At 45.0% G+C, this 15,649-nt stretch overlaps 1 protein-coding gene across 1 annotated transcript; it reads left to right on the top strand.

The window, feature by feature from the left end:
- The first annotated feature begins 1,411 nt into the window (after nucleotides 1-1,411).
- On the top strand, nucleotides 1,412-5,258 carry foxa3 (forkhead box A3). Its single transcript, XM_035623755.2, has 2 exons — nucleotides 1,412-1,967; nucleotides 3,314-5,258. The coding sequence occupies exons 1-2, from the start codon at nucleotides 1,896-1,898 to the stop codon at nucleotides 4,640-4,642; spliced, it is 1,401 nt and encodes a 466-aa protein (XP_035479648.2). The 5' UTR covers nucleotides 1,412-1,895; the 3' UTR covers nucleotides 4,643-5,258.
- Nucleotides 5,259-15,649: the final 10,391 nt, after the last annotated feature.

Below are 15,649 nucleotides of genomic sequence, written 5' to 3'. Positions count from 1 at the left end.
TGTGCATTTTGCTGCGTCTGCGCGCTGATATCCCTTCCTGTGATGACTTATTTCCCATGGGGATCTCTCTCTCTCTCTTTTCTCACCATTTAATCCCATCGACCTCCCGCCTGCGCATCAATTACATCTCCATTGACTGGCCATTAGGCAGAGGCATTGACATTCACGGGCCTCCGTCTGCACCCAGGCCCGATGTGTATTGCGCGGCGCAAGAGTCGGGCCCCGTTACACCCGGATTACATTATTTATTGCAGGATATTTCTCTGTGTCGTTAATGCCTCTCTGGTGGGGGGAGATGGGGCCAGGGGGGGGGCATCCCAGAACGTTCCCAGGCAAAGGAAGGCTCTCGTTTTGACCTGAGCCGAATTTACGCACTTGATTTCGCGCACTGCCAAACGGAAGTGACCAACTCCTTGATTTCACGCAGCATTCAGAGCTTCGGCCGGTGATGATAAATAAACATTTACAGGATATCCAAAGATCATTCCTTTACGCAGCATCAAACCGCACCGACCCCACACGGCCACTCTGTTGGTTCTTTACGTTTTAATGGTGATCTGGTTTTACTCGGAGTTTTGGCGCAGCCAGTAACAATAACCCTTTCAGTTCGTTCTTAACTACCCCGGGAAGGTCTGTCGGAATGGAGGGGTTTACTGTTTCTCTGATTAGGATCTCTTGATTATCTGATTCGTCTCTTGATAGTCAAATATTCGTGTTTTGACCATCGGAGGAAATATTTGACTATCAAAACCCAGAAGCTGAAATAAGTCGGGTGGTTATTACAATGAGGCCTTCGGGGGACGTGTTAAAAGGTCCGCGGCCCCAGAGAAGTGATAGCCGAGGGAATTAACAACTTTCACGCCCCTCACCACACTCAAGCGCACACACACACACACACACGCACACAAAACCGACTTCACACCCCCAATTAAACTCTTCTAATCAACAGTATATTTTCTGTAAAATCAAATTATGTTTTCCCCTCGATGAAGTTGTGTCTATTAAACTTTAATCCCAAATAAACTACAGGACAATGTGGAGATAATTCCGGAGAAAATGAATGTGAAAAAAAAGTTGTTGTGGTGTAAAGGAAGCATCTCTGTATGCATTCTGTCATCTATTTATAGACCAAACACAATATCTTATATTTGCACGTCGGAAACCTGTTTGATATTTACACTCTGGACATATGAACATCTTATGAACTTCCCTGCAACACGACAACAACAACAACAACAACAACAACAACAACAACAAAAGGTCGGGCTCAGCTCTGTCACTGAATCCCTCTGTGGGACAGTTATTCGTCCGGGTGGCCCGGTGCAGCCGCCGGGCCAATATACAGCACGCCAGGGGGCCATATCGGCCTTTTCGCTGGGGCCCTTCCTGGATCCTGACACGGTATTCAAATGTCAGGAGCGGGGCGGGACCCGCTGGCCCCGTATAAGAGCAGGACATCCACGTTTCTCTACTGTATTTGCGCGCTCCAGCTCCGCCTGCGTCCCGAGGCCCCCGGCAGACAGAGGAGAACGGGACCGAAGAGGAGCAAGTCACCATCTGCCGAGCCTTAACACGATTAAGGTTATGAAACGATGGATGAGTGACAAATAAGAAATATTGACTTTACTATTCTCAGGACCAGAGCGTCTCATCGCCAGTTGATTCTTTCTTTTTTTTTTCTTCCTCACACATTTTTTTTGGCTCGAGATATTTTCGCTCTCTTTTCTTGGCAATCCAAGTTTGGATTTTCCCCCGAAAACATCTTACTCTCCGAAGGAATTTATATTTATTTTTGTTTTCCTTTTCCTTTTTTTTTCTCAAACCCCCCCCCCCCCCCCCAAAAAAAATATTCCGGTTATAGATAAATTTTCATCATCCAGAGATTTGTGTTGGGGATGTTGAGCTCTGTGAAGATGGAAACCCATGATCTGCCAGAGTGGAATACTTTCTACAGCGAGGCCAGTGAGGTAAAGACGCATTCACACATCATACAAATAACAAACTTCCAAATCTGTCTCCGTGAAGTGGGCCTCTGTCCCACGGTCTCTCTCGGATTCGAGTGAAAAAGTAATGACAGAGGTTTTACTTGCGCACGTTTTCAGCAGGACTCGGGGGGGGGGGGGGAACTTGAGTCTAATTACATAATAAATTATAATATGATATGGTATAGACTTGACATTAACACCATGCGCTCAGTGCAGAATAATAATTAAGTTAAAGGGAGGTGCGATAGAATAATATTGAGAATCAAAAGACGCACTTTGAAACTTGACTGGAATATTTTGGTAACGCCACAAGAAAACAGCAACAAGTAGACACACTTTATACGTTCTGCTTTTGATAGTCCCAATATTTGTATATTGTATAAAACATATAATCCAAAAATATCTCAGCAGCAGCCAATCAAAACAATTTCGTCGACAGTGTTTTATTCAGTTTCTGATGTGTCATAAAGTATTTTTTTTTTTTACCACTTAAATGGACATAGAGGTTTTTGAGAAAAAACCCATTTGCTGATCAACAGGCCTCCGTCCTTTGTGATGCGACGATTCAGGCGCAGACGAAATGTTTTCCTCACTAATTCAGTCAGAGTTAATTCTATCAGCCGCTGCAGTTCTCACCTCACCTCCACCTGATGAAATTACCGAGAAGAAAGAGTCTGATAATATTTAACCAACGATCAGTAAATGGGCCGAGAGATACCTTCTGTTCCCCCTTTGAGTTGTTTTTTTTCTCGCGTATTAAAACAACTTTTTTTCCCTTCGCGTCAAAGGCCCTTTGGAGATTTTACAAAAACACAAAAAAATATATATTTGAGCAATTCAACGGAAATATTAATCTTTTGTCAAAGACGAGAAATAATCACATTGCTCCACTTTATCTTAAGCAACGTGTTGTTGTGTTTTTTCCCATGGAAGCCGCGGAGGAGGCCGTCTGAACCAAGAGGCACCATGACGCGCTTTTTACGCATTTTCAGGTTAACATCGCCGTGTGAAATCCATGTCGCCTCTCGCACACTGAGAGCTTCATTGTGCATTGATAAGGAGTAACCTTTTTTTTTAATGGAGTCAACCCGCTTTCTTTCACGTTCAAAAAACCTTTTACAAAGACAAAAAAAGAAGTCAAACAGTCACCACTAGCTGTTTATTATTATGTGTTTTCAAAGGGTTACAATTAAAGGTCAATATGTGCTGATTTTTTTTTTTTTTTTTTACTATTTTAACTCATTTAATTCTTTGTTGCATGATGTGTGTGCAGACTGATGTTTCCTCTGTGAATAACCAGATGTCGTTGTGTTCCTCTCTGTCTCCAGATGTATTCCTCTGCCAGCACCATGAACTCTGGTCTGGGCTCCATGGGCTCCATGGGCACCATCAACAGCTACATTAACCTGAACCCAGCCACCGGCTCCCCTGCAGGCATGAACATGGCGTACCCCAGCTCCAGCCTCAGCAGTTCCCCACTGACCTCCATGGGATCCGGGCCCGGCCACATGTCCCTCTCCCCGGTGGCCTCGTCCCTCAGCTCGAGCTCTCTGACTCAGCTGGGACCCACTGCTTCCAGCTCCCTGGGCGCCCTGTCCCATTATCAGAACATGGGTCAGTCAATGAGCCAACTGGGATACCCCTCGACTGGGAGCCTGAGTCGGGCCGGGCCCAAGGAGATTCCCCCAAAGCCTTATCGACGCTCCCTGACCCACGCCAAGCCACCATACTCCTACATCTCCCTCATCACCATGGCGATCCAGCAGAGTGGCAGCAAGATGCTCACCTTGAACGAGATCTACCAGTGGATCATGGACCTGTTCCCCTACTACCGTGAGAACCAGCAGCGCTGGCAAAACTCCATCCGCCACTCGCTCTCCTTCAACGACTGCTTTGTGAAGGTGGCTCGCTCGCCAGACAAGCCGGGCAAAGGTTCGTACTGGACTCTGCACCCGCAGTCGGGCAACATGTTTGAGAATGGCTGCTACCTGAGGCGCCAGAAGCGCTTCAAGATTGAGGAAAAGTTGGCAAAGAAAGGAGGCAAGAGCCAGGAGGCGGGCTCGGGGAAAGGGGGCCACGGTGGAGATCACCTGGTGGAGGACCACAGCCCCACAGGAGGATCAGAGTGCGCTGACTCTGTCCACTCAGACAACTCCCATCCGGGCTCTTCAGATGACCAGCCGCATTCAAGAAACTCCCTGCTTCCCCTCGACTGCCCTACGCTGTCCTCCTCACACCTCCACAGCCCACCTGTCTCCCTGCCGCCCTCCTCCTCCATCCCTCCATCCTCCATGTCCCTCTCCGCCACCTCCTCCTCTTCCTCCTCCAACCCGCTCCTCCACTCCCAGTCCTTGGCGATGGGCACCCACCTCCTGCCCAGCGCCATGCAGCAGCACATGGATCTGCAGAGTGACGCCCTCAAGTCCCTGGACCCCCACTACAACTTCAACCACCCCTTCTCCATCACCAACCTCATGTCCAACGAGCAGAAGATGGACCTCAAGTCCTACCAGGACCAGGTGATGGCCTACAACAGCTACACAGGTGGCTCTCCTGTGGGGGCCAAGCAGATCTACGATAGCACCGGGCCGGCTGCCATGGACTCAGGTGCTTATTACCAAACTCTGTACAGTCGCTCAGTGCTCAATGCCTCCTAATAAGGACACCCACCCACCAATACACCCACGCACGCACCCACCCACACACCCACACACACACACACACACACACACACACACACACACATGTGTCCGACATGGTGAGACAAGATGGAGACTTCCATTTTCCAAAATGGACACCCAAGCTCTCTTTATCTCCCTCTCTCTTTCTCTCTCCCTCTCTGACTCACGTCCAGTAGCCTTGAAAGAGACTCGCATCTAAAATGGCTGCCATGTTTGAGGGACCAAAGAACTTTTTTTTCCCCTCTTACCAGCTCTGACGATATTGGGAACTGGATTGGTTACACGGAGGACAGAAATTGAAGCTGGATGCCAAGAAGTCTGAAATGATAATGGAGACGTTTGACTCATCCGCGTGTTGAGTAAATACTGATGTCAGATCCCGTCGTTGCCCGTCTCAGGAGCACTGTGTGTGTGGCAAAATTGGCTTTGTACAAAATGTAAATAGAGCTAATGTGGGGGGAAAAGGATATTTGCATTTATTTATGAAGGGAATAAATTTTAATATATCTTGTATTGTGCTCTGTCAACCAGTTACAACTCAAATGTGAGGTTTTTATTTTGAACCAAAGACGGACAGGGGGGGTTGGGGCGGGGGGGGGGGGGGGGGGGGGGGGATTTCAGGTTACTGCTTCAGGCAGGTGTTACTGCAGCGGGAGACGGTTTAGTAATACTTTTATTTTTATTTTGTTACAGCATTTCACATTACGTTCCGTCATTTCTGTCACACCAGGCGTCCGTCAATGTAAATGTAGCTTATGAAGTCTGTACTTTCAAAAAAAAAAAGAAAAAAGGATTTGTAGTTTTGTTTGATATGAAGAAAAAGAAAAGCCATTTTGTTGTTGTTGCTGGAGCACAAAGGAAACAGAAATAAATCAAAACCTTCAGGAGCCAGGTGGAGAGAGGCAAAGTAACTGTGGTAAAAAGCAAAAAAAAAAAAGGCAAAAAAAAATTGCATGTTGTGTTTCTGTTCTCCATCGACCCCGCATCATTTCCTGTTGTTACCTACAAGGGAGCATTAAAGCTAAATGCTGTCCCACGGGCTGTAACATTTTGAATATCAGTTGGCCGGTGAAGTGCATGGGGGAGTTCAGTCAGTTACTGAAACAGTGGCGGGGAGGAGAGATGCACTATAGGAGGATTTACATACAGTACTTTGCACTATGGAGCTCCCACTGGTCAGGTGGGCTGATAGTGTGTTCGTGTGTGTGTTTGAGCTTGTGCGAGTGTGTGTGTGTGTGTGTGTGTGTGTGTGTGTGTGTGTGTTACAACAATACTTAGGAACGACCCCTTACACTGTCAATGCATCAGCTCAATGGGATCAGTGTAACGACGTCAGAGGGTGTCAAACAACCCTCGCCGTCCAAAAAGTTCCTTTTCATTACGTTTCTGCTGATCTGATAAGAGATCCACGTATCGACGATCTATTGAAGGATATTCTGATGAACAGCAGAGGACACAGAAGTTTCAGGTCACACAATGTCCTCTGTGGAGCATATTTTAGTTTCAGAGAGAAATGTCTTTTATTTAAGCTATGGTCCTTTTCAAACTTTTTTGAAAGTGTGCTGATATAATATATTGTTTCTTTTTTTGTTGTTGTTGTTGTTCCTGTTGGTTTCAATGTGATTAAGATGATTCATGTTTCATATTTCTTATTAAAAAGGCAGAAATGGGGAGAAATAGTGCGTTTCTTTTTCTTTTTTCCATCAGCGTGCTTGTTGCCAGTGCTTGACAGGGGCGCCGCCGGCCTTTTGGACCCCGACACCACACGGCACGCCAACCCCTTAAAAAATATAACACTGCAGACATGCGTGAGTGAAATTCACGTTTTCATGCAAGACTAGTAGTTACAGTTAAAAGAATTGTTTGATAGTTAGTACAATGTTGTACAAAAAATGATTCTATTGTTAATGGTAGGTTCATAATTTAATAAGAAATTTAACCAATGTTGTAATGATTTTTTTAGGGCCCCTGTCAGTTAAAGGCCCCTAGAATCATCTACCTTTGTACCCCCTGGTGGGGCCCCTCAGTATGAGTGCAATGTGGCTTTCTCACAGAAAACAAGTCCTTTTCCATATTTAATTTTTACAACCTACAACCTTTCAAAAATTCCAGCCAGTGAATGAAACACCGCAACAACAAAGTAAGAAAATGTAAGTGCTGATCGCACGGGGCTATTGGCAGGACCTCGGCAACTCGTCCCAGTCAATCAATCAATCCTGCTTCGTTTCTCTTTTTTTTCCATCTGGCTGGCGAGGCGGCTGCTGCAGGAATAGCAGTGCCTTGTTGAAACAGCTCCCGACCAAATGACTGTGGTGTGTGACATGTAGGACTGGTAGACTAAACACGGCTGGATCACACTGAGAGCCTCAAACGAGACCCCTGCCCAGGCAGCATCTCACACACACACACACACACACACACACACACACACACACACACACACACACACGCGCAGCAAGACCCAGACCACTCCAAAAACAGCTGACCTGCCCCTGAACCTGCACTACAAAAACTATCAGAGTCCAAAGGAAAATAAAAACAATACAATAGGAAAATAGGGAGAAAACAGAAGCAGAATATCTCATTCTTTAATCTTTACGACGTCTGTTCGCCCCTCAGGGCTTCCTCCGACAAATCAAACCGTGGTGTATTCATCCCAAACTAAACTGAGGACATGAAGGTCAACGCTTATTAAATGTTAGAGATGTTTTCCACTAAAAGAGCAACCACACCACAGCTGAAAAGTGGACATTTGCTGAATGAGTGTTGTATAATATCAAGAGAGTAAGATAATGAGTCCTGCACATTCGAACGTTGCACACTATGAATTGATGATTTAAAAATGTTGTGCGGTTCACAAACTAACCTTATCTACTTTACTACCTTCACTCCTTCGTCTTTACGTCTGCGGATACATGAAGAAATTACATTTATTGATCTTGCTTCCTGCAGCCGCCCCTCCCTGGCTTCCTTCTCTGTCGCCAAGTCGCCTGTCTGCCTGTCTGTCTGCCTGTCTGCCTGTCTGTCTGCCTGTCTACCTGTCTGCGTCATGTCTCCGCTCAGCCCGGTTGCTCAAACCAGCCCTGTGTTGTTGGAGTTGTCACTTACCCGTCGCTGCCTTTTCTTCCCTGTCACGTTAAACCCAACAACCAAAAGGCCGCAAGGCTTCAAAAAATATGATTGCATTAACACGCAAACTCATAAAAACACACAGAAAACATGGCATCCTGAGATTCCTGACTATTTAACTCCCGTTTCGGTCAATGAGCTGCGATGCTAAAAAAAAAAACACCAAAAAAAACACATAACGGTACGTTTGCTGCAGAAACGACATATTCTGATTATTGTATGATAAAAGATCGACACATGGCTCACAATAATAGAAGTGCAATTGCACGTGCACACACACTCACTCACTCACACACACCTTAAAAATGGTCACTGGTTTATAGTCTGAGTGGGAACCTAAGGCAGTTCGTCACCTTGCATATACAAAAGTCCCTTCAGAGCAGTTGGTTTGATAAGATAGGCGCGCACCCGACTGATATGGTCTCCACAGCTACACACACACACACACACACCAGGCTGCTCCAGGTGTGACTAACCTGGTCCGACTTTAAAATGTCACTCCGATACGTCCCCCTCGCAGAAATCAGGTGACCGCGCTGATAGTGGTCATATTCGGTTCGGGCTTCTCATGAAGGAAAACAGATTGGAGTCTATCCCACAGATAACACAGTGTGGCTTGAGGTTTTTTCGAGGGAGCAACAATGCGGCAGTTAAGAGTGGAACAATTTCAGCCACGGAGCGGGAAAAAGACAAACTTTCATGACCCTCACATTTGGACCTATCGGTTGTAATCTGTAACCCTCGGCTGACCCAGTTTCCAAACGCGAGACTCTGAGAAAGGAGATACCAGCAGCTGATAACAGTCTGGATGTCACAATAAAATAATCTCCTCTCCCAAATGACGACAACTGATTCAGTTTCTGGGATTATCCGCATTCTTCTGCGATGTTTTTTTCTGATAAATTCAAAGGTAAACTTAAATCATAAAATCAACATGTTTTAGCAGATGGGGGGAAAGAAAAAGACATTTTAGGCAAATCACAGCATTATTATGCTTCTTTTTTTTACATTTGCATCACTGATATTACCACATATGTAAACTCTGAGGGTTCATCAGGTGTAATACTTTAGTCAGAAGTAAAGTGTGGGGGTGAAAAGTGACAGGTACAGTTCGATTTGGTTTACGGTGCAAAAATGACTTTGTTAGGGTCAACGTAGTTTGAGTTCCAATTCAACCAACGACTCCTTCTCCCTCTTCGTTCTCTCAACCTCCAGAACAACCTGTTTCTCCCAGTTTGACCGTCTCGGCGCGCTTGTTCTTCTCTTCGACTTTTCGTCAGCGAGACCCACGGTTTTTTCTCAGAGTATCCACATCGGATTTTCTGTAGCTTCTGACAAACTGGTCCAAGAGGAGCCGCCACAAGGCCACAACCAGCATCAATGCTAGAAGGACTCTTTTTGAAAACCCCTGCATCATGCACAGTGACAACATCCTGTCTAATGCCAACTTAAAAAAAGCATCACTTTTACCGTCTACAGTACCTGAACATGGCCGCTTTGGTCTTCTGGTTAGATTTGGGGCAAAGGGATTGTGCTTATAGCAAATGAACTGGTTACGGTCTGGTCCGGGTTATAGGTAACTAAAACACTTGAGGGTTAGAGAAAGAGTGTTCCTAGAGATGATTAAAAAAGTCGGGTGTAACTTTCCTAACACGCTGAGAGATGACGGATTTAAATGTGGACACCGAAAGGCTTCCAGTCTTTGAAGGTCTGAAAGACACTAAACAGAGTTCGACCTACAGATCAGTGGGAGCGTGACGGTGTTATTTGATGAAAAAAAAAGAAGGACATTTGTCTCCTCAGGTGCAACAGTCTCTCAGTTGGCCCTGTCAAACACTTGATGACAGCTGCCCTCAGGCTACTGCTGGTGGTCCTCGAGTCTATATCGCACCTCAATTTCAGCGTATTGTAGCTGCTGGGGTCTCCGTGACGATTTAAACTGCTGCACGCTGTGTGGATTCAAACCAATATCACAGAAATGTACTACGTGCACCAGATAAAAAAGGAGAAACGCAGCGGCGTTCATGGGCTCCGCAATGCAGCAGGGCGGGGAGGATTTCCTTTTTTTTTTCATCTGAAGAAAGAAAGAAAGGAAAAAGGGTGGTGCGTGTTTTCAAGATATGCAATGCAAATGAGGCAGTGCATCCTGGATCCTGTTAGGTGGATGTGGTATTTACATTTGTCATTGCCTGAGGAGAGGGAGGGAATGACGGGGAGACACAGAGAGACAGTCACAGAGGGAAGGGAGCACTTACAGTTCAGCCCCACGGGCAAACTCTCCCTTTTTTTTCCTGAAAAAACAAATTGGCTAGATGAGACACAGATCAGTCAGTTAGTCAGGAGGTGAGACCATCCATCAAGATCACACACACACACACACACACACACACACACACACACGGCACTGAAGACTCCACCGAGCATCTCTAACATCAAACTGATCATTATGATTCTGCATTGTTTTCTGCCGCACACTTGAGTGTTAATATTCAGCTCAAAATGGAATCAAAAGAAAATGAGAAAACACATTTGAAAAGATGTGAAGTATTAATGATGAGAGAGACAGTGTGACCATCGATAAACAGTCAGATTGAGCTGGAGCTGCGGTGGTTGAGAGACAGTTTGGCAGTTAACCAAAAGCTGTAAAAAAAAAAAAAGGCCGTCAGACAGACAATCAGACGCTTATGAGACAGAGAGACGGTGAGACAGGTACAGCAGCAAAAGAATATGACGACGAGTGCGACAGCTCATAAGACTGTCGCAAAGAGCCGATTCAAATTGTTTCGCAAACAAATTGATTGATTCATCTAAAATGGCGTTAAAGGTTTTCAAACATTGTCATGTATTTGATTTCAGATGACTGAAAGATCAGATAACATAAAGCTTGAACATTTTTTTTTGTTTTTTATGTATCCAAGTTCTATATATTTGGTTGTATTTTTTACTTTTTTGAGTCTTTATAATAAAGTTTATGGCTAAACTGTAAAATATCAAACCTCGTTGACATTTCTTTGTCATAAGGGTTTGATAACGACATCTTAGGAATCATTGATATGTGTCTTCAATACTGTACATATGGTGGCCGATAAATATCTGTATCTGAATTATTTTCTTTTTTATAAAATATATAGCAAATTAATTGATCATGAGAACAATCATGACTGTTGACCCTCGACATTGGATTATTTATGAGAGGCAACTGCAGCAAGTGGTATTGCTCGTATGAAACCAAATAAAATCAGAAAGAGATTCAGTATGACGGTCGGATGGAGCTGAGTCTAATAAACACAGAGCTAAAGAGGGGCAGATGGACACAAAGCTGTTATGAAGTTATTAGGACAGAGAGATATTCAGACGAGAAGAGCTGCAGCCAATAAAAAGAGACAGAGTAAAAAGACAGTCAGTTAGTATGTCACGCAGACAGACAGAGACTAAAGCGCCACTGGACACCAGGGGAGCAGATAAGCAGTTGGACTTTGCCCCGTCAGCCCTGGGTGTTGCAAAGAGGCCTGAGATAAAACTGCTGGCTTACGAGAGGAACACAGAGGAGGTGGCTGATTACGTTTAACCCGAGGGTGTGTGTGTGCGCGTGTGTGTGTGTGTGCGCGTGTGTGTGTGTGTGTGCGTGTGTGTGTGTGTGTGTGTGTGTGTGTGTGGAGGGACAGTATCGATCAAACCAGGACCATCGACACATGGACGCAACAGATGCAAGCCGGACAAAAGAGAAAGAAAAAAGAACAAAAAGGACTGCAAGTCGGGCGAAGCCGCAGCAGCAGCAGCAGAGGAGGAGCAGGTTTGTAAAGGAAAACAAAGTTGCTGAGTCTAATCCCTGACTCTCGGGCTCAGGTGATGCTCTTTGCTCAGTTGCTGTTGATGTGCCCTTGAGCAAACAATGCGCGACTTTAGCTGCATGTGAATGTGGACGTATTAAATGTTGGAAATGAAAAAGAGATCATTCATAGTCGAAGCCATTTCATTTCCATTCCTGTTATATGACTCCTAAATGTGCTGAATTACTGTCAAATTTGTTACAGTTCCTGCTTTTATTTGTTCCTCCTGTTTCCCTCCGCTGCCTCCTTTTCTCCCCAGGAATCGTTAACAGTTTCATCTCATCCTATCTCAATTTCTCTGTGACATTGTCTCTGTTATGATTACACACAGGGCACCTGCTGGACTTGTTCAGTTCAGTTATATGATACGCCGCAAATTTCAAAATGAAAGTCGCAGGGTATCACATTGTTAAGTGTGGCGTCGTCTTACAGCGAGCCTCCTGTGTATCCAACAGTGATAACAATCTGTTTGTCATATCAGAAATTAAAATACTGGCCAAACGCCTCCTCCTTCCCCTCCCTTCTCTCTATAGTTTCAGGATGTTTAGATATGCAGTGGAGGAGGTGGGAAGTTCAATATCCTCGGGACTTTGTACTACCATTTCCTTCTCGTGTGTCTCTGGACAGCCTCAGGTTGGTTTTTTATGACATTGGGAAGCTGAGCTCGGCGAGCGGCAGTACAGGGGGAAACCCCTGCACGACTTGTTTTCCATCGCTTAAACAAACCATGATCAATAAAATCACCACCACTTCATCGACATGTGGGATATCACGCAGCCCATCTGAATGATCCACTCCGACATGCAAACCAACTCTAATCACTGTGAGTTCGCCCCAGGTAAAGCTAATACTGCCGGGATCCCCTTGGTACTGATGGATGCCCAGCAAGAAGGGTTTGACTGAATTCATCAAGTAAAATAAAGGTTTGCAAATGAATGCATTGAAACAAAATTGTCGAAATAAATACATGATGTTTGGTGGCAGGTGTTGACGCACACATCATATTCCTGATTAGAAAAAAAAAACAACCTGCTGATGTAGAAGAGATGAATGGGAGTCAAGACAAAGTTCGCCATTGAGGACTTGGGAACCAATCGATTTGCCAGGTTGGAGGCATGCAAAACTTGGAGGAGCACTCAGATGTGTTTTTAAATTCTTTCATGGATAACAGCAGTCCATCAGAGATGTTTTAGTAGCGGCCCTCATCAGCAAGCAAGTCATCTATAGGCGTCTGCTGTCAGCTGCAGGTATCGGAGAGGCTGTGGTTGAGGCGATGCGTTTTAGACAAAACAAATGACAAGTTTGTGGAGAAAGTTCGATTCCATTCAAAGCCCCCGGAAAGAAGCGATTGGACAAAGAGAAGCCCAGGGAGGCGCTAACAGACACAGAGTTTCAGCCAGAGCAAAACGAAATGAAAGAAATAAATTCACATTTATCCCAAGACTATGTGAACCTGCTTTTTATTATGATGAGACGGAAAAGAGACACATATACCAAACTCCACCCAGTCGAGCAGGGTCGTGCCAATCTTTCATTTCACATAAACAAATATTGGGTATAGTTAATGAATAGCCAAGAATACATTTCAAGTGTCATATTTTCGACTACACTCAACACCAACAATACATTTCTGTCCTCACATCACACAAACACATGGTCAGAGTGGTAACGGACACAGAGCGGCACCTGCCCGGCTTCAATCCAAAAGGTCCGCTTGCTGCTTTACAGTGTGACAAACGTCCTGGTGCCGCCGGAGCTGTTGAATTAAAGCTTGGAGCACAAACTGACTGTTCAGCATCAGAGCCGCTCTGTAGACACACTCACCAGCTCTCATGTTACCAGCTCACCACATCCCACTTTGTTTTTACAGTAACCAGAAATGATTAAAAAAAAAAAGAAGAAAAAGTCACGCAATATTTTGCAACGTCAAATGAAACACCTGACCAGAGTCGCCGATCTTTCTCCACGTTCACTCACGGAGATCTGGATGAGAGCTGTGTGCATCATCGAGTGCATCTTTGAGAATCAGATCTGTACGTCAAAAGACAGCGGATGCGTCATGTGCACACGTCTCTCTTCTTACTGATACAGTTGGGAAAACTGAAACGGCAAAGGAGGTTCAGTGTTGCAGTCCGGGGGCAGAGTGGACGTCCCCGTGTCTTCAGAAGCCGCTTTAGATTTGAACAAACCGCGAAGTGGACTGCGACAGTTTCAGGGCGGTGTGAGGAGACATAAAATGTCCACAAGTGTGATGAGGCCTTCAGGAATGTTCACCGACATCTGGAGAGCATGTGGTGGGTCGAAAGACACAGTGAAAGTTTGTGTGCGTGTGTGTGCGTGTGTGTCTGTGTGTGTGTGTGTGTGCGCGTGTGTGTGTGTGTGTGTGTAGCTACTGGCTAGACTTTAAGACAACACCACTTGAATTGACAGGACAACCACCACTGTCTGCTGCCTTGTAAATCACGGACATTAAGACACACACATACACGTCTGCACACAAACACAAAGCATGTCAGGCGCTGTGTTTTCCTCCAGCTCACATGACAACACAGGCTGTTCATCCTTCGCCAGATGACAGCATCTGACGGAGAGATGTGTCGGAGTGCTGTGTTGAACCTGGCTCCGCTCCACCATCCCAACCCCGACTTCACATTGGACGTTTGGGGCCGACTGGGTGAGACGCAGCTGGAACAGGCTCAGGCTCCAACGTCTGATTTGTATTTGATCTTTTTACATGTTGGTGTGGGTTCTTTTTAAATCCTCTTGTCACTTGTGTACGGAAACTACAATGACTCCGTCTGCCATCCTGACAGCTTTTTCGGAGACATTCATGGGTTTGTCGGTTGTTCAATAAAGAGGAGACGAAATAAGCAGCAGGAGGGCGAGTCTGGCGTTCGCCACAAGAGGTGGAGCTTATGGGACGGCCACTGTATGGTTTAGTTAGGAGAAAGTTCATGGTTTGGGTTAAGACAAGTACTTCCTTAATGTTAGGGGACATTTACTGTCATGTTTACAGCAATAAACATGCGGCCACCACCCTACAAATCTACCTGCAAAACCAAATATGTCCGATAAAGGAACTGACTGAAGATTCGGGTTTCATGAGCACGCTGTGACTTTAGGGCAAAATGTAATCCATAACGATTCCACAAAGCGACGCAAAGCATTCACAGACACAAACACGTTATTTTGCCAACTCGTGCAAATCAAATAGTAATCAAACTTTGCTTAGCCTCGATCTGTGTGCGAGGACAGGCAGTATAGTGAGGAAGACAGCCATGACTTGGCAAATATCGGCATGAAACTGATTATTTGCTGCAAATATTTGCTGCGAATCAGGGAATTAATCTTTATTTACTGCACAGACAATCTCTGATTGTTTAATAGTCTGCCATTTGAAAACCAAATTTGCTTTGGATGACTTTTCATACTGTGTGTATATTATTTTGTGGAGGAGTGACGGAACTGCACTTGCAAGTGTGATGGTATCCGCTATCTGAGTTCGTCTTCATAAAGAGGAAATGAACAAAAATGAAAGTATTTTCAGCTACACAGACACACACACACACACGTAGAAATGCATACAGTACATGCATATACTATACATGCGTGTTTGTTCTTTCATGTATGAATACATACACTTTTTTAAAAAATCTGATGAAAGTTGTCCCCAAAGGAATCCTATGACACACGCACATTTTGTCAGACACAGGACCAGCGCGTTGAATGAGTGCTGCATTTAGCTCGGAGTCATGTCGCCATGTTTGCCGCATTACTTCCGTCACTAATGACACGAAAACATGATGAATCATAAGTGTGCGAAACCTCAGTCCCTTGGTGCCCATTTATGCCAAGCAATTATCGAGTATAGAGTAGAGAACGTGTGAATGATGGGTGAATCTGGTTTTTTGGGGGATTTTCATTGCTGATTGAGGACTGAGGAAGATTAACCACTAATTTATAGAATATATAATGTCGACCGCCAATCTAGAAAACAAGAAAATCCAACAAGTTCCATTATGAG

Source organism: Scophthalmus maximus, chromosome 11 (assembly GCF_022379125.1).
Source record: "Scophthalmus maximus strain ysfricsl-2021 chromosome 11, ASM2237912v1, whole genome shotgun sequence".
NCBI classification, from domain to species: domain Eukaryota; kingdom Metazoa; phylum Chordata; class Actinopteri; order Pleuronectiformes; family Scophthalmidae; genus Scophthalmus; species Scophthalmus maximus.
The sequence above is the reverse complement of the archived record's forward strand: the minus strand, read 5'-3'. Positions and strand labels throughout refer to the sequence as shown.